General features: G+C 43.3%; 2 protein-coding genes and 1 long non-coding RNA gene across 3 annotated transcripts; all 3 read right to left on the reverse strand.

The window, feature by feature from the left end:
• Window positions 1-598: 598 nt before the first annotated feature.
• On the reverse strand, window positions 599-2,253 carry LOC115004892 (uncharacterized). Its single transcript, XR_003831888.1, has 3 exons — window positions 2,081-2,253; window positions 1,527-1,567; window positions 599-1,309 (listed from the first exon to the last, which is right to left on the reverse strand). It is a non-coding gene; the product is annotated as an uncharacterized LOC115004892 (long non-coding RNA).
• Window positions 2,254-4,327: 2,074 nt separating this feature from the next.
• LOC115004890 (protein NLRC3) lies at window positions 4,328-10,572 on the reverse strand. Its single transcript, XM_075074116.1, is given in 7 exon segments — window positions 4,328-5,106; window positions 5,354-5,841; window positions 5,843-6,118; window positions 6,120-6,473; window positions 6,475-7,151; window positions 7,282-7,463; window positions 10,535-10,572. Coding segments are annotated over 7 exon segments (2,154 nt in total). The 3' UTR covers window positions 4,328-4,967.
• Window positions 10,573-12,594: 2,022 nt separating this feature from the next.
• On the reverse strand, window positions 12,595-17,345 carry LOC115004891 (chondroadherin-like protein). The gene is made up of 10 exons (XM_029426621.1): window positions 17,177-17,345; window positions 16,881-17,075; window positions 16,092-16,247; window positions 15,750-15,895; window positions 15,290-15,571; window positions 14,972-15,191; window positions 14,573-14,846; window positions 13,991-14,403; window positions 13,408-13,574; window positions 12,595-13,233 (listed from the first exon to the last, which is right to left on the reverse strand). The coding sequence occupies exons 1-10, from the start codon at window positions 17,339-17,341 to the stop codon at window positions 12,933-12,935; spliced, it is 2,319 nt and encodes a 772-aa protein (XP_029282481.1). The 5' UTR covers window positions 17,342-17,345; the 3' UTR covers window positions 12,595-12,932.
• Between the last annotated feature and the right edge of the window lie 2,060 nt (window positions 17,346-19,405).

The following is a 19,405-nucleotide window of genomic DNA, read 5'->3' on the forward strand; positions in this document are numbered from 1 at the left end:
TCTTTGTTTTTACTTTACTAAATCTGTTGCCTCGTTTTCCTTTCTTCACCCGGGTTATTTTATTTCTACTTGTTACTTCCCTTTCCTCCAGACTAACAGGGAACGTAACATAAGATTACACTTTATTACAAGTACTAAGACAAATAAATGTAGTTTAGCATTTAACCAGAAGTGTGAAATAGCAGTGTGGAATGAATACAACACTATATCACCAAACTAATTATATATATTGTTTCTAAATATAGGCAATGACAACATGATGGCCAAAAGTCCCACATTTCCTGACAGCTGTAAACCTCATCACACATGTTTAAAGTGAAGTGCAACAGCGCCTCCTGTAGGTTAAAGGAGGAACTCCTCTTTGGTAATAAAGTGCTTATCCCATGTATAACTTTAAACATTTTAAAAGCACAGAAATGAACAGATCTTCTGTAAAAGAGTAGAAATAAATGAGGAGAACATGAATTATGTTTTTAATCCCTCAATTCTAATATAAAAAACCTTCAAATACACACATGTTGAGACATGTACTCAACATAAACAGAGAAACAAGAAGAAGAACACAAATAAATGCATAACAATAATAAGAAATATGAAATAGAGCTGGAATAAATCAACTTCAGTAATATGTCATTATAATGAGAAACACTTACGTTCTTCTTCTTTACAGAGTTCACCATGAAGTTAGAAAGTTATAACAAGAGTGATGAACATTTAAATGAGTCTGTTAGAGGGAACCTAAGTGTGCACACTCCAGCATACACCTCTGTGGTGGAGTCCATGCAGTGCAGTCATCTCACTAACTTACTAAAGAGTGAACGCACTTATTGTACATGTGCCATAAGATGCTTGTATTGATGAAGGTGATGTATTTACTGTGTGGCCATAATAAGAATAATGTTTAAGATGCGACGATGAGTATCAGAAACAAGAAGTCTGATGAAGTTTAAACAAGTACAAGTGTATATCAGAACTCCAGCAAGAGAACTTATGAAAGGTGAACAGGTTGATGCACTTTAAGCTTTAAGAAATATATTTAAGTAACCCAAGTTAATTATATATATATATATATATATCTTTAGATATGAACTGCTCCATCTTCCACTCGTCTCTCCAGCAGGAGGACCAGTTGATCTGAGCTAATACAAGCTGAGCCTGCAGGTCGGTCCCAGGCAAACAATTACCAATAACTACATTTGATTCTGTGGTGAAGCTCCATAAATATACTTCACACTGTGCAGCTGCTCCTCTTTCACCTTGCTGTCTTCCTCGGGCAGGTTTGTTCACACATCCAGTTTGATGGAGTCCTCTGAAGGACAACAAGAGAAAGAACTCAATGAAAACTTGAATGAAGCTGAGAAACATTAGCAGACAACATTCTGGAATATTTTAGAAATAGAATATATATTTTATATATCAAACAGAAACACAATTGAAAGTAGTTTGTGTACGATGAGGGCATCTCATTTTAAGATCAGATGTTCATGTAATATCTGGATGAATGGAGGATATGCTGCAATACTCACATGTTCTGTGTTTCTCAGCTGTGATCAACTCGTCATCGATCCTGTAGGAACACAATCCCAAAAGTTATGTCTCAGGTTTAAATAACAGTTTGTTGTTAGAGTCAGCCCGCTTCAGAGTCCTGACACGAGCCGACTGATGGAACGCTTTACATGGCATCATATCTTCTGTGCAAACACTACAACTGACTGCAGACAGCTCTGAGCCTGCATTACAGGAAGTAACTCGTCTTTAGTCTGGATCCAAAAACCAAACACACTACCTGTCTCACTCTTCTGTGAAATCACAAGTTCCAAAGTTACAACTTGTAACATGTTGCTTGGCTTTGCATTGTCAGCTTGTGTTTTATTGTTAGTGGAAGAATGAAAGAAAAGAAACACGAGATGAAAGAACAGGAGAACCTGCAGGCAATGAGTGAAATCACTGATTAGTTCTGCTAAGCTAGGCTACAAGTGGAAGGTAGAACTGGGGGATTCCCCAACGTGAGTAACACATTAACCCCCCTGTTAGTACAATACTGCTGAACCAGCAGAGACTGAGTCGGACCCTGACTGACCTGAGAGTCTCCAGTCTGCAGTCTGGACTCTTCAGAAGGTCACGCAGCAGCTTCTCTGATGAATCCTGCAGCTTGGTGTTCCTCAGGTCCAGCTCTCTCAGGAGGGGGGGGTTGGACTTCAGAGCTGAGACCAGAGAAGCACAGCTGATCTCTGACAGACTGCAGTCCCATCAATCTGAATAAAGAAAACATGATGTGGATACAAATCCATTTATAATCCAATCAGATGTGTTCAGGTTTAAATGTGTGGCTCAACATTACTACGTCCTAATCCATGAATTGGAGTGACGCTGTCATTCTGTTATTGTGCTCATCATAACATCAGCTTCTACTTTATTATCTGTGGAAACACATTGAAATGAATGGAAACAAAGAATTCTTTGTGCTTGAGAAAGTAAACTTCATCAGTGTACACTAATATTAGTTCAGATGACCTTCTGTATACAGATGTGAGCGTTTACCACACGTGAACATAAATGTACTTTAATAACTAACAGTGGACATTTGCTACAGCTGCTTTAACAAACACTCGTCTTCTGTGACTGCACACTCAATTTAGTGCAAGAAAAGTCAAAATATGAACAAAAGGAAAGTTACGACTTTATGATGTAAATTATTTATGAACATAAATTATGTTCAATAATTATTAAACATGTTGGATCTACAGTAGTACCAGAGAGTCAGTGAACTGACCTGAGAGTCTCCAGTCTGCAGTCTGGACTCTCCAGAAGGTCACACAGCAGCTTCACTGATGAATCCTGCAGCTTGGTGTTCCTCAGGTCCAGCTCTCTCAGGAGGGGGGGGTTGGACTTCAGAGCTGAGACCAGAGAAGCCCAGCTGATCTCTGACAGCCTGAAGACCCTCAATCTGAATAAAGAAAACATGATGTAACTTTAGAAAACAATGTTGCTGCTTGAGTTAGTTCAAGGTGGAACATTGAATGTGTAAAGGTGTGTATTTTTGAAAAGCCTGAGATCAGACAGACGGTGTTACCACGGGAACAAGAGGAAGCTCCTCTGATAAATGTGTTTCATGTTCTTTACACAATTAGTGGAAAAGTGAAAGATTAAAGAATATTGTTGGAGAAAAACTGTCTTTAACCGATAGATTTCATAAAACTTAACAAAGTGGGGTTTGTTTATGAAACGGGAAGACTCTGAAGAATGTGTAGCAAAGGGAGTAAACCAGCTGAAGGGCCACAGGGGCCCATTGTGGATCTCATGCTTTCAACATGTGGCTCTGATCCTTTCAAACATCTACAAGAATGGTGATGAACGTGGTTTCAGGAGGTCGTTAAGTACGGCACAGATACAGATACTAGGCATGATCTCCAGTGTTATTTATACTATTTTAATTCTGTTATTTATATTATTTTAATTGACTTCACACTCATTTACATCAACACTGTGATTATTGTGCTGTAAATGCTCTGTCTCATCTTCTACTAAGTTTGATGTTTCTGCTGTGAAGCACTTTGGGCTGTAGTTCTTGTATGAAAGGTGCTCTACAAATAAAGCTTATTATTATTATTATTATTATTATTATTATTATTATTATTATTAAGGTTTAATAATCTGTTCAGAGCTGAAGAAGTTTAGAGGTCACTGTCAGCAATGATACAAATGTGTTGGTAATCAAAGCTCAAAGTCTCTGCAGCCTGTTTCTCTCTGTCATCAGATGTTTAACAACCTCCTTCATATCTCTCACACACCTCAGTACTGACATCTTCTTCACTGACTCATGGAGCACAATGTGAGTCTGTGGAAGCTCAACAACTGTCCCGTCAAACATTTACTTTCTCTACTTTACGTCATTCTCCACAATATTCAGACATTTGAAAAATAAAGAAGACAATAATAATAATTACAACGTCTTCACCTGTCTGCAAATTGTGCCAATTATATTTACTACACGAGCTACAGTCAGTGAACTGACCTCAGCGTCTCCAGTCTACAGTTTGGACTCTGCAGTCCAGCACACAGCAGCTTCACTGCTGAATCTTCAGTGATATTATATCCAGGTGCAGCTCTCTCAGGTGGGAGGGGTTGGACTTCAGAGCTGAGGCCACGACTTCACAATCAGTCTCTGAGATGTCACATCCATAAGTCTGTCAGGACACATATATTACAAAATGTGTTATTATGAAAGAGGAAACATTCATTTATTTCATGCATTTGATGACAAAACATTTGCTGTTAGACATTTTAATATCTTTACTGAGTTTAATATATGCATTGTCCCCCCCCCCCAGGATACTCGGGAGATGCCCACAGGATACTGAACCTCTATTAGAAAGATTGAGGCCTACATGAAAGGGGGAGAAGTTACAAATGGAATCCGGGGCGAGGACGGCAGCAAAGAGCACGATGGATTCATGAGCAGGTAATCTAAAGTGATTCTTACACACATCTGCAGTTTCCCAGTTATATTTAGATGTTCTTTAGTGTTGTTGGATTATAAACGACGTAAGGAATTCTTTGTGTGTTGTAACTGCGTCTGAACTCCCCTGTCTCTGCTCTGGCATCTTCAGAACACGAGGCAGGACAAGCCGCTGTGACATCAGTGGTTCATCTGATCTCACTGTGTTTGACATGAAACAATAACTCTCATCACTTATCACCTGCAGACTTGTAATATGTGTTTAATGTTGCAGATGAAGGGAGAGAGTAGTGCTGCAGTTACATTGAGGCTTCCATAATGTCCACAGTGTGTCAGTGTGATCTGATCCTAGGTCTGTCTCTGCTAGCTACCTTCTGCTGTCACTGACTGTTGACAAACGCAACAGAAAGGAAACAAATCATTGAAAGTATCAGAGATGTACAGAAATAAATGTTAATATAAAGACTCAGGTATTACCTGTGTGTCTGATGTAATGATGAAGAAACTGCTAGAATGTAACAACAACTTCTCTGCATTCACTCAGAACTGTAAAATGTGATGAAACCTCGAGCACCTCTAAAGTCTTTAGTTTGACAAGGTCTGCATGTCGCCTCCATCCCCCAAAGGAATGTAATGAGAGGAAGAAACTGTCAAGTGTAACAATTATTACAAATAAATAGAAATGTGTTCATGAACTTCACAGATAGAAGCTGAAAACACTTGTTTTGCTCTCACAGCGTTTGAAACAGCTCAAGAACATCTGAAACTAAATCATGAAGTAAAAAGTGGATATATTTATTCAATAATTTTCAAAGAAAGAATTTCTCGTGTATATTTGAAGAACTAAACTTCTAATCTACTCTGATTTATAAAGTTAATCACATCTGGACTTACAAAGCCTTTCTGCAGTTCCTCACAGCTGGAATCAGTCTCCGTCGTCCCTCCTCTGACGTCTTGTACTTCTTCAGGTCCAACTCATCCAGAACCTCCTCTGACATCTGCAGCATGTGAGCCAGAGCTGAGCACTGGATCTCAGAGAGTTCCTTCTGTGATCTGTTCTCTGACTGCAGGAACTCTTGGATCTCCTGATGTACTGAGTGGTCCTTCATCTCTGTCAGACAGTGGAAGATGTTGATGCTTCTGTCAGCAGAGGTATCTTCACTCCTCATCTTCTTCAGGGTGTTGATGGCTCTCTGGATCATTTGTGGACTGTTGTCTGTCTGACCCAGCAGGCCTCCTAAGAGTCTCTGGTTGGACTCCAGAGAGAGGCCGTGGAGAAAGCGGACAAACAGGTCCAGGTGGCCATTCTTACTTGTGAGGGATTTCTTCATGGCTTCAGACAGGAAGACATCCAGGGATGAGTCATTCTCCCAGTATTTTCCCCAGGAAGTCCTTCAGTACCTCTGTGTTCCTGTTGCTGTAACAGTGGAACAGGTAGACTGCAGCCAGAAACTCCTGAATGCTCAGATGAACAAAGCAGTAGACTGTTTTCTGGAAGATCACACTCTCTCTTTTGAAGATCTCTGTACAAACTCCTGAGTACACCAAGGCCTCCGTGGCATCAAGACCACACTGCTCCAGGTCTTCTTGGTAGAACATGATGTTTCCTTTCTCCAGATGTTCAAACGCCAGCCTCCCCAGCTTCAGAAGAAGTTTCCCTGTCAGCCTTCGTCAGCTTCTGTCGACTCGTCTCATGTCCCTCATCATACTTCTGCTTCTTCCTCTTGGTCTGAACCAGCAGGAAGTGTGAGTACATGTCAGTGAGGGTCTGGGGCAGCTCTCCTCTCTGGTCTGTAGTCAACATGTGGTCCAGAACTGTAGCAGTGATCCAGCAGAAGACGGGGATCAGACACATGATGTGGAGGCTCCTGGATGTCTTGATGTGAGAGATGATTCTGCCGGACCGTTCTTCATCACTGAATCTCCTCCTGAAGTACTCCTCCTTCTGGACGTCAGTGAAGCCTCGTACTTCTGTTACCCTGTCCACACGTGCAGGAGGGATCTGATTGGTTGCCTGCAGGTCGGGAAGTTATCCAGACGAGAGCCGAGGGAAGCAGATTCCCGCTGATGAGGTTTGTCAACAGCACGTTGACTGATGACGGCTGTGTGACATCAGACACAACCTCATTGTTGTGGAAATCCAGTGAAGGTCTGCTTTCATCCAGGCCGTCAAAGATGAACAAAACGTTACAGACAGCGAGCGTCTCTGCTGTGACCTTCTGTAAGGTTGGATGGAAAACATGGAGCAGCCTGAGAAGACTGTACTGCTCAGCTTTGATCAAGTTCAGCTCCCTGAAGGAAAGCGGAATCACCAGACTGACATCTTGGTTTTCCAAACCCTCTGCCCAGTCCAGAGTGAACTTCTGCACTGAGAAGGTTTTTCCAACGCCAGCGACGCCGACCGTCAGAGCGACTCTGATGTGTACCTGTTGGTCAGGTGAGGCTTTAAAGATGTCGTGGCACTTGATTGGAGCGTCACGGAGGATCTTTTTCTTGGAAGCTGTCTCAAGCTGCTTCACCTCATGTTGAGTATTAACCTCTTCACTCAGTCCCTCTGTGATGTAGAGCTCAGTGTAGATCCTGTTGAGGAGGGTTTTACTCACTGTTTCTTCACTTCCTTCAGTCACACGTTCACATCTCCTCTTCAGACTGATCCTATGTTCATCTAAAACCTCCTGCAGACCTCTATCTGCTGAAAGAGAAGACACATGTGAGATTAATAAATATATATAACAGATCATAATGTGCTGTACAAACAAATGAAGCAGGAAGAATCCTGTTTTCAGACATGAAGACAGCAGCAGACAGATGTACAGTCTTACTGTGTGCACAGCTGGTCTGACTGGCTGTCTGCAGTCTTGTTCTGGATCTTTTTCCACACTGGGGACAGGGGGAGTCTCCTGATGAAGCAGACTGGTCCCAGTATGAGGCGATGCGTCTGAAGAACCCGTGTCCCCAGCTGGTAGAGACTGGATCCTTCAGGACGTCCTGACACAAAGCACAGCTAGGACCGCTGCTCCTCCACAGAAACAGGAGTTTTGCTCTTCTTTCTGTGGAGATGAACACGTTCTTTATAACACATCACAATAGTGCTGGCTGATGTTCACTGATTGGTACAACCTATGTCTCCAACATGATAACAGTTTAGTCCCAGTTGTCTACTGTGTTTCTTTACTGTACTCTACTGGGCTTATGTTATCATACAACAGTAGATTATAAGAGAACATAAAAACTGAATCCTCTTCAGGTCAGTTTACAGAAGAAACAGACTCTTACTTTGTGTCTGAGGGTCCAGGTTCATTACTGAAGTTGGAGGTATGTACATAGACCTGTCACTCTTCAGAGACAGACAGCTGGGGACTGCAGACACTGAGCCGTCCTCCTCCTCATCTGTTAAATCATTCATCTTCTCCAGTCTGAGAGTTACTGTACACACACACACACACACACACACACACACACACACACACACACACACACACACACACACACACACACACACACACACAGTATAAAGTATTATTTATCTGAAGCAGAAGAATCTTCTCCTAAAGGAAACTTCATCCTTCAGTTCATCACAAACATCATCTGGAGATACATGTTTAACTGACAGGAAGAACTGAGACCAGAACAATGTTTCCCTCTGAGATGTAGTGCAGTACAAGTATAAAGGACATTTACTCAAGTGCAGTACTTCAGTAAAAGTACTTATTGATATTCTGATTGTGGATCCATTATTTAATAACCAGATTATGATGGTGGTGTCTTTTGAACGCTGGAGATGATTGATGAGGCTAAATGCTTCAGGTAAAGTAGAGAATATATAACTCCTATCAAAGCAGAAGCTCAGGAATCATCAGCCTCACGTGACTGAACGGAAATGAGCAGAAATAAAAGTGTAAATGTAAAAAGTGTTCCTTGCTGACAGACAGACTCTCCGACTCTCTGGATTGAATTGTATCCGTGATCAAAGTAAACGGAGAAATAACTGAAAATAAATGTATTTCTACTAAATGATAAAGTAGTTTGTGCTTGTGTTGTTTATATTGTGATATAATTAACTAATAAATGTATTATCTTGTGTAATAACTGAAACACGTATTTACATAGATAATGTGAAGAAATGTTAGGTACTATATATATTAAATAAAGCTCAACTCACTCATAACTGTCTCATCATATCAGGGATAATTGGGATATTGTGAATGCATAATATGAGCGCGCCCCCCTGGCAGAGTCGTTCGAATACCCCGTATGATGTGACGTGATGACGTCAGACGTCAAAGACCGGAAGCGATATAAAAACTGATGTAACTGAGAGGCGGGACGTTTTTCTGCGGAGCAGGAGAGAGAGAGGCCGCAAAACAGGAACGTCTCTCAGCTGAGAATATGTTCCATGCTTGACTTATCATATTAATAAATATATCGATTTAACTACAAGTTTTCTGTATTGATTCGACATTCAAGCTCCGATTTCTTCAACTCTTTCCTCAACAATATCTACAGTTACATGTTTTAACGAGCTGGTAAATAAACAATAAAACACAAAGGTTTAGAGTTGTTAGAGACACACAGCAGGACACACTAAAGAATGAATGTGTAAAACCCCAGCAGAGCTGCTGTTAACACTCACCCTGTTCTGCTGCTGCGGCTCTGTCGAGGAGAAAATGGCGTCTGTCAGTTCGACTTTGTACTTTGACCTTGTCCCTACCTGTTGGCAACTCCTCCTGCGTTTCATCAGCAGCTTTATTGTGTGAATCAGTGGCTGAAATAGTGGCATTCACGTCTCGTGCTCCTTTTTGTGTGGAAAGGGGTTAACGCTATTGTGGAAACATGAATTTATCATCTTAGTGTCACTTGCTCAGTCTTAGATGCACACTGCACTTTAATACTTTGATTTATGTACTGAACACATCACCATGTATGTTGCTGTACTTTTATATCTTGATCCATGTGACGTACACTTTACTATGTATGTATATTTGTGTACTTTTATACCTTGATTAAAGTACCATACGCATTACTATGTATGATATTATATTCTTATATGTTCCCCTTTAATTATGGGGTTTCTTTTAGGAAGTTTCTCTTTGTGCGATGCGAGGGTCTAAGGACAGAGGGTCTAAGGACAGAGGGTCTGAGGACAGAGGGTCTAAGGACAGAGGGTCTAAGGACAGAGGGTCTGAGGACAGAGGGTCTAAGGACAGAGGGTCTAAGGACAGAGGGTCTGAGGACAGAGGGTCTGAGGACAGAGGGTGTAAGGACAGAGGGTCTAAGGACAGAGGGTGTAAGGACAGAGGGTCTAAGGACAGAGGGTCTAAGGACAGAGCGTCTAAAGACAGAGGGTCTGAGGACAGAGGGTCTAAGGACAGAGGGTCTGAGGACAGAGGGTCTAAGGACAGAGGGTCTGAGGACAGAGGGTCTGAGGACAGAGGGTCTAAGAACAGAGGGTCTGAGGACAGAGGGTCTAAGGACAGAGGGTCTAAGGACAGAGGGTCTAAGGACAGAGGGTCTAGGACAGAGGGTCTAAGGACAGAGGGTGTAAGGACAGAGGGTCTAAGGACAGAGGGTCTAAAGACAGAGGGTCTAAAGACAGAGGGTCTGAGGACAGAGGGTCTAAAGACAGAGGGTCAAAGGACAGAGGGTCTAAAGACAGAGGGTCTGAGGACAGAGGGTCTAAAGACAGAGGGTCAAAGGACAGAGGGTCTAAAGACAGAGGGTCTAAAGACAGAGGGTCTGAGGACAGAGGGTCTAAAGACAGAGGGTCAAAGGACAGAGGGTCTAAAGACAGAGGGTCTGAGGACAGAGGGTCTGAGGACAGAGGTTCTAAGGACAGAGGGGTGTGACACACGAGGAACATTAAGATTTGTCTTTGGAGCATCAAACCACAGTGGAGTCGAGAGGAAGATGCTGGAGATGTGGTTTGTGGACAGACAACAGCTGCTCCCGTTAAAAAAGAAAAAGAAAGGTACGAGCCACACAAGACGAGTAAAGGAACATTCAAGACAAGTGGACAGAGGAGTTTGTATTTGTCCTCCACGAGTCGAACCCTTTGTGCTTAATGTGCAAACAAACCCGCTCTGGTTCCAAGAGAAGTCCATCTGGAGCCGCATCTCCAAACGACGCATCCAAAATTCAACGAAACTTACGCACCTGGAAGAGAAATGAGTTTTAAACAATAGAGCAGCTTTCTTCTGTTTCTGGACAATAAAGGCTCAAACACAGGACGACTAATACAGCTGAACGATTCACTGAGGCATCCTTTGAGATCGCATGGAGTTTGGCTCGGGCAAAGAACCTTCTCAGACTCAAACATTGTGAAACTGCTTTGTGGCTTCAGCAGAAATATTGTTTGCAGAGTTTGACAACATCATCCCAGTATTAAGGTAATCCTGCTTTTAATGAATGTATTGGCTGCATTGCATTTTGTATGTTCTGGCTGGATGACAGATTAATAAACAGACGTGCTTTTTATGACTGGATGTAGCTTTTCATACTTTGTGGTAAAAGTGGCTCTCCTGTTGACTTTGTCCTCTCAATGTGGCTCTCACGTAAACATAGTGAAGACCACTGGCCTAAGGGATAGCTGACATACTAGTCTCAGCAGAGAAGACTAGTAGTCAGATATTGCCTTCGACTGAAAAGGTTAAACCAGCGTGTTTAATAACGGTTTTATCTGGATTTTACCATAAACGAAATCTGGGACTCACAGTGACGATTGTGTTTTAACTTACTTTGTAAAATGGGGACAAAGGGAAGTAAAGTATCGACCAGAGAAGTCGAGAGCCCACTTGAGTTTTTTATGGAGGTCAAGTATGGTGCAGAGAGTTGTAAACACTTAATAACCTGTGTCACAACCCCGGCTCTAGGGCAGGACAAACAAACGATAACAGAGTTCACCAGGATACAGGCCGTAAAAGACATGGCTATGAACAGAAGCAGCAACGGCAGCAACATGGAGGAGGGCCTGGCTACAACAGGGGAGGCATGTGGAGGGGGAGGGAGACACCTGACTTCAGAGACACAGGAAAAGGGAAGTAAACTAAACACACACACACGCTCATGCAATGAAGAACAGCTTGCTCAACTAACCACACACTCTGACACTCACACATGAACAACATCAGACAATCCTTAGTGCCATTGTTTAGTTTTGTAGAAGCTGACAAAGCAACACATCAGGTTGGCACATACACAAAGTATTCAGCTGAACCATTTAAGATTTTACCCCAAACCAATCTAGTGGTTGATGGACAGGTTCTTACAGTTTGGGGTTGAATCAGGAGACACACATTCCGTCATTATGGAATCCCACAAACTTTAAATTAGAAATGAGAAATGTATGGACTCTGTGTCACAGGGCACCAGCAGAGCAGAGCAAAAGCTGTCTCCCAGGCCCACACGATATTAAATAAAGAAATGTTTTAATGTTTGTTGTTCTTGTTGTTCTTGTTCTTGTTCTTCTCCTTCTTCTTCTTCTTCTCCTTCTTCTCCTTCTTCTTCTCCTTCTCTTCTCCTTCTCCTTCTTCTCCTTCTTCTTCTCCTTCTTCTCCTTCTTCTTCTTCTTCTTCTTCTCCTTCTCCTTCTCCTCCTTCTTCATAAATTCCACTACACCGGGTGACATTTATGCATAATTAATTAGTTGTGAGTGTAACACACCTGTAAATATGACCCTGAAGGTCATTCTGTGTTGACAAAGTAAACAAATGTTTGTTGTATGTTTTTATTTCTTTCCTGTTTTATATCCAGACGTGTTGTTTTTTGTAAATATGAAATAATTGATTAAAAACAAACCTCAACTTCCTGATTCCAATGTTTCTAGTTGAGTACATTCAGTGTATAGTGGTTAATGATAACTAACATAAAGACAAAGATTGTAGAATATTTGAGCAAGTAACTAAAGAAAGTGACATTAACTTCATGTTCCTCCTTCAAGGAGATAAAACTTTCTTCAGAGCTGCTGTGGATGTGAAGCAGGAGACACATTATACAACATGTAAAACATTTACACTTCACGTATAATAACGCTCACATTTTGTTATAATCTGCCGCGTTTGTTATAAACAATTGTGATTATTACAGGTGGGAGTTGCATGAATGGATGTCTTCATTCATAATACAAATGTTTTATTACATTCAATTAATTTTAAAATATACAATTAGTTCAGTAGATTCTTTCATTGTCTCCATAAAGTCTTGCTCAGAAATATAACATGTAGAGATGAAGACATGTTGGTTGGTTATTCCATAATGCATGTATTATTATATTATATTATTAACCACTGCAGTATGTACAATACTTTAGTACAAACTGCCTTTAAACTGTTCATTAAACAATGCAGCAGATTATTGCAGAAGTTATTACATGTTTATGTTGTATATGGAGAACTGATGTGAAACCGTGTCGACAGGTTACATTTCTAGAAGATTTGAGTCCATGGTTGTCTTTTAAAAACGTCGTACAAAAGGCGGCTCAGGCCGTGCTGCGTCTCTCCCTGGTTTTCTTGGCTGCAGCCGGTTTTGTGTTCGAACCTTTGCGAAGTTTAGATTTCACCTTGAGCATCTTGACCTGCCGGATGCCGTTGAGGTGCATCGGTTTGGGTTTGGTTGCCTTGGGCGCCTTGGCGGGCTTTGGGGTGACGGTTGGCGGGGAAGGGAGGCTCTCCCCCCCGGGACACGCCCTGAAGACGTGGACGTCCTTCACCCTGCGACCCCTCAGCTCCGGGGGATTGGCACAGGTGGCTCGTACCTTCAGGTTGACTTTCTCGATCCACCTGTAAGTGTTTTAATAAACATGCCAAATGAGTAGCTCAAATATAACCAGGGAGTAAAATTAAGTTCACTATGATTGTAAACTCATCGTGTCTTTGTAAAGATAGTAATGCAGAACATGCTTCGTCCTGCTTTAAGGAGCTGAAGACTCCTGTTGCTCACTGCAGTCGTCTTACATGCGTAGTGGCAGCAGAGGGCAGTCACACATCAGAGGGTTGTCGGCCAGGTTGATGACCTCCAGAGAAGTGAGAGGCTGGAGGTTCGGCACCTCCTCCAGCTGGTTGCCCTCCAGGAAGAGACTCCTCAGCGCTGCACCGAGACCTGCCAGGGAGTTCTGAGACATCTGGAGGAAAACAGAGCAGAATTGTTTTTAAGGATTTGTTGCTACGATGGCGTATTAGGGCCATTGTGAGGGGGGGTAAATAAATAAAGTTTTGAATTTACAAGATAAAAAAAACCTCACAAATTTACAAGATTAAAGTCAAAGTTTACGAGAAAGAGAACTCGAGATTAAAGTGGTAAATGTTTGTTTTTTTACGAGAAAAAACCCCCAAAATATTAATTGAGATTAAAGTCGTACATTTATGAGAAAATAACTCACAAATGTTAAAATTTTAAAAGAAAAAAAATATACAAGAAAAAAAAAAGTTATTTTTGTAAAGACATTGCATTCTTCACCCCCTCCCCCGGTTCTGTCATTATTATTATTTCTGTTAATACGCCGCTGTACTGCCGTTAGTGAAGGTAGAGCCGGCCCACCGTCTCCAGCCCCATGTTGTCCAGGTACAGCTCCTTCAGGGACCTCTCCAGCGGTCGGAAAGCATTTGGCCCGACCCAGCGAATTGAATTCCCAGACAGCCTCAGGTCTCGGAGGTTCCCCGCCTTGCTCAACGCTTCAGTGGGCACCTCCTTCAGTTTGTTTCCGCCCAGGTGCAGCGTGTCGAGGTCACCGGCGTGGTCCAGCGCTCTGGGCGACACGTGCTCGATGGCGTTCCCGGTGAGGTAGAGCGCTCGGAGGCCCTCGGCTTCGCTCAGCATGTCTGGCTCCAGCTTGGGGATGGAGTTGTTCTCCAGGTGGAGCGCCAGCAGGCTTGGAACCAGTTTAAAGGCTCCTTTGGGGAAACCGGTGAAGCGATTCTTCTCCAGGTGGAGGTAAGTCAGCTGAGGGAGGCCTGTGGATTTACATTTAGAAATTCAATTCAAGTCAGAATAAATAATTGATTAAGTTATTTCCTTATCATTTATATCATGTATTATATAGATACAGCTCTTTCTAGTGTTGATATGTAGATTGATTGTGTATTTTTACTCCTGTGCAATTTCATTAGGCATTTCAAAGACCTTTAAAGGCGTCAGGGCTGAGGGAAGAGAGGTCGTTCTCCGACAGGTACAGGTAGATCAGTCCCTTCATGCCACTGAAGGCCCCGCCCTCCACCTCCACGATCTTGCAGCGCTGCAGATGCAGGGACACGACCTGGGCGACGCCAGGGAAGCTGTTGCTCGGGATGTAGTGGAAGTGGTTTCCACGCAGGTCGAGGAGTCGTGTGTTTGGAGAGAAACCCCGAGAAACTTTGGTGTGAGCGCGGTTTTCGCACGAGGAATGGTGCGTCTCAGCCTGACATGAAACAATATCAATAACTTTCTCAATACTCCTTTTGTGTCACGTTTTTGTGACAGTTCAAAGAGCAAGAATGCTGTGCAGCGAGATAAACCAAGAACTGAGTACACTCCAACGCTCACCTCGCAGACACAGTTGGCCGGACACTTGACCTTGTTCGCTGGTTCTTGCGTGGGTGGTGTTGTGACCCTGGTTGCCTCCTCGAATTCAGCCTTCAGCATGGCCTCCTGGCTCTGACAGTGCAGGTCAGATGGGTAAACGGCCTCCAGGTTCTCCCCCGACAGATGGGCCGGTCCTCCACATGTGCCCAGCAGCTTCAGCTTGTTCCGGATCGACCACTCCCTGAAGTGAGGTGCAAAGAAAAAAAGAGGATTAGTAGCTTTTGGTTGACGGACTTAAAGCTCTGTGGCGTAGAAGTCATCCACAGATGTCGGCGATACCTGAGTGGACGCAGGTAGCAGTTGCAGTAGACGGGGTTCCCCGCCGGGTTGAGGCGTGCCAGCTTGGGATTCCCTTCAGAGAGAGGCTGGACGACACGCAGCTGGTTGTAGCTGATGTCCAGGTGGATGAGGTTGGGGCATTTGGAAACAGCCGTGTTGTCCATGTCCTGCAGGGACATGTGGTCCATGAAGAGGTGGGTCAATTTGGCCATGGACACCACATCCTCTCCGACGTAAGTCATCGGGTTGTAGCTCAGATCAAGACGGGTCACCTCCGGCAGTTTGGATACCGAGATGTATTTTAGATTTTGCTGCATTGGGAACTTTTAAGTTTAACACTTTATGTACATTTTGAATGTAACAGAGTATTTCTACAGTGTGGTGTTAGTACTTTTACTCAAGTAAAGGATACTTCCTCCACCGCTGCCTTCAGATAGTGTCATTCTGCAGCATAACGTACCGGGTCATGGTCTCAGAGGGGAAGAACTGCAGCTCGTTGTGGTCCAGACTGAGACGTGTGAGCGTGAACAGACCGGCGAGGGCTTCGGTGTCCAGGTAGTTCAGAGAGTTGTGACTAAGACGAAGCCATTTGATGTTCTGCAAACCCTGGAGGGACAAGAAGCGGTCGGCTGCATTTCTCTAAAGCACCTTTTCACATTCTAGATTCAAAGGCACATTTTAAATCCCAAGCTTCTCCAACAATGCAACATACAATAGAACTCCGCAATAATAAAATGCAGGAATAGTGAAATACAAACATTTAGAGAGGATATATATCCTATAAATATATGTATTTCGCTACCTGGAAGGCCATGTTGGGGATGTAGACCAGCTGGTTGTGTGTGAGGGAGAGCAGGTTGAGGAAGCCGAGCTGAGAGAAAGCTCCCGGCTGGATCTCTTCCACGCGATTACGGTCGATCATGAGCTGCTTCAGCGAGGACAGGCCGTCCAAGGACTCCTGGACTCGCAAAACACGGAGGAAGACAAAAAGTTTACCGTGCTGCACTGATGAGACGTGTCTCGAGGTTAAGTCTAGTTCAGTCTAGCTTTTAAAAAGTGCATGTGAGTGATAGAAAAAGGGATTTATTCATCTCGTCTCGTGCCTCCTTTAGTGGCAGGTTGCACAAAACACCTTAAGTTTAAGGGTGTTGCACAGAATCCTTTCAAATGTTTCCTAAATTAAAGATAAATGTTTCCTGCGATTTACCAACATTTTACAGCGGTTCCTCGTATTTCTTTCCTCACTTTGGTTGCTAAGGTCTTTAGTGCAACATCTTAACGAACTTTAAGGGATTAATCCAAGATAAAGAGATAACCTTAAACACTTCAGTGAACATTTTAAGGAAACCTTAAGAAGAAGACTTACGGGTGTTTTGTGCAATCGATTGAATTGATTTATATATTATATTTAACTGGGACTTGAAGGAAAATCTTAACTTAAGGCATAAACATAGAACTCTGACTGCACTAAGTGTCGTGCAGTTACTGCACATCAACATGAAGACTGTAGTTTTTACTTTTATGCATTAATTTCCTGCCAAAATACAATGTTTGTGTTTGGTTGTGGGATCTGCAGCGTGTGTGTGACGACCTGGTAGAGGATGTCAATGTTGTTGTTGGCCAGGTTGAGGAAGACGAGGCGACCGAGGCCGCGGAACGCCCCCTCCTTCACCCGCCGGATGTTGCAGCGCTGCAGCGACAGGTGCTTCAGGTAGGGGGTGTGTTTGAAAGCCCCGGTGGGAAGTTCCTGGATGTCGTTGCCTCGAAGATCTAATTTCACCGTGATCTATGAAGAAAGGGGATTTCACATTAGATGGAACCAGGTGGGAACTATAGAAATAGGTGTGTGTGTGTGTGTGTGTGTGTGTGTGTGTGTGAGCAGGAGACCTCGTCGACAGTAAGAGGAACTTGGGTCAGGTTCTTGTTGACGCAGGTCACAGTGAGCTGGATCTGGTCACACACGCACTGCTGCGGACACTTTGCTGCGTGTGCTGCAGGGATGCAGAGCAGCATCAGGACCCAGAGGGCGTCAGGACAGAGCTGGGAGCACATCTGAGAGGGAGAGTCACAGCTTTAACTTCATTCACTCGTGTGTGTGAGGTCAGAAACCATCGTTAATAGTCTTTACAGTGGAAGACCTGAGAGGCAAGGGAGCAAAAATTGTGTGAGGGGGCTTTACAGACTGTACAGGATACGACACAGACGTGCAGTACATGTCGTGTGTACAGGATAAACAACTTACAACATATATGAAAGTTGCTCATGAAGCCGAGTGTTGTGGATTCATCTCCCTCTCCCGCCCCGTCTCCATCACTAAAGTGACACTGGGCCACATAGCAAAGAGCCAGTCCATCCACGGACACATCGCCAGTGCACCTAGGGAGTTTTCAGTCTACGTAAGTCGCACATATTACCCTCGATATGTCCTGCACACTCTTTGTTCTTCACACAGCTGTCTGTGTTTCTTCTCCAGGGACTCAGGACAGAAGACGAGGAGGGAACCTCTTTAGGAACGCTAGTGTACGATCAAGACGGAGCAGCGTTTCAGACTTTTGACCTGCCTGTGAGTACGACACGAGTGACACTGTGTAGCTTTCCTCAACATGCATTTACCAGATCACTGCTCAATATATGGCTTTGTATAGGACAATAAGTAGATATCTTTAACTGTTCTCCTGACAATAAAACCTCTTCCTGCCATATTAACGGCTGCAAACTGCAGGAGTTAAACTGTGTTATAGAGGTGGAGCTGCTTTTAAAACCAGATGCATGCAAACACCACGTCATCAACACAGATGCATGAACATGTCTTCTCTTTCTCTAACGTCGTATCCTTTCTTTGTCGTCTCTGGTACAATGCCTGACTCTCTTTACTCACGTCTCTCTCGTGTCTCTCACCAGAATCCAGAGGGAGAAGTCTTCAGACATGTGATTCTACGGATCGACAACAACTGGGGACACGTGGACTTCACCTGCCTCTACAGCTTCAGGGTTCACGTGAGAAGTAGGTCGATCTCAAAACATCTGAAGGAGGCTCAATGTGTTCTTGTGTTTTATAGAATATCATCATGCATTATGAATTGTATTTGTAAAGGTTAACAGAGTTGCTTTGTAATCAGAGTTGTTTAGAATATGTTGTTATATGTGAATATATCTTGGTAGTTACAAGGTGTCTGACATGATCCCAGGTGTCTTGAGGTTGAGTCATCAGTTAGTTTGGGTTTCCTCCGGGTGCTCCCACATTCAGTACATATTTGTACGCAGTATTTTATAATAAAGAGATCTTTTGAATTAGAACTATTGTTGCTGTGTGTGTTGTGTTCAATAATAAATGCACTCATCGTTCATCCATCAATTGCAAAGCAGAGATGGCTCACCATGCAGCCTCCATCCTGCAAACCAGCCTTTGATCACCTGCCGGAGCGCACATTTCTCACTGCTGACAGCTTCCCTGGAATCAGCGGCCCAATGTTATCACAGATACAGATTACAGCAGGTGAGCATGTTGCAACATATGAGAGGTAACAATTACATTGTTATAGATTTAAATCCCTGATCCATAATAACAAAGACAAAGCTGCACATTAGACGTTCATCCTACGGGCCTTGTGATCAGCATGCAGCGCATAAGTACACACATCCTCCTGCACAGTCTCTGGCGCCATCTAGTGTCAGACTACATGTACTGCAGGAGGAGACGCGAGCTACAGGTTTGTAAATCACTGTGTGCTCTTAATACTGGTGGACTCAGAGTGTGTGTGTGCGTGTGTGTGGGGCGGGGGGGGGGGGAGTCTTGTATGTTCAAACATACACTGCAGAATTGCAGCCTTCAACTAGAAAACCTGATGTAGTTCCCTCTATGGTTTCTTCTTCTTCTTCTCCTTCTTCTCCTTCTTCCTTCTCCTTCTTCTTCTTCTTCTTCTTCTTCTTCTTCTTCTTCTTCTTCTTCTTCTTCTTCTTCTTCTTCTTCTTCTTCTTCTTCTTCTTCTTCTTCTTCTTCTTCTTCTTTTTTCTCTTCTTCTTCCTCTTCTTCTTCTTCCTCTTCTTCTTCTTCTTCTTCTTCTTCTTCTTCTTCTTTTTTCTCTTCTTCTTCTTCTCTTCTCTTCTTCTTCTTCT

Source organism: Cottoperca gobio, unplaced genomic scaffold (genome assembly GCF_900634415.1).
Source record: "Cottoperca gobio unplaced genomic scaffold, fCotGob3.1 fCotGob3_213arrow_ctg1, whole genome shotgun sequence".
NCBI lineage: Eukaryota > Metazoa > Chordata > Actinopteri > Perciformes > Bovichtidae > Cottoperca > Cottoperca gobio.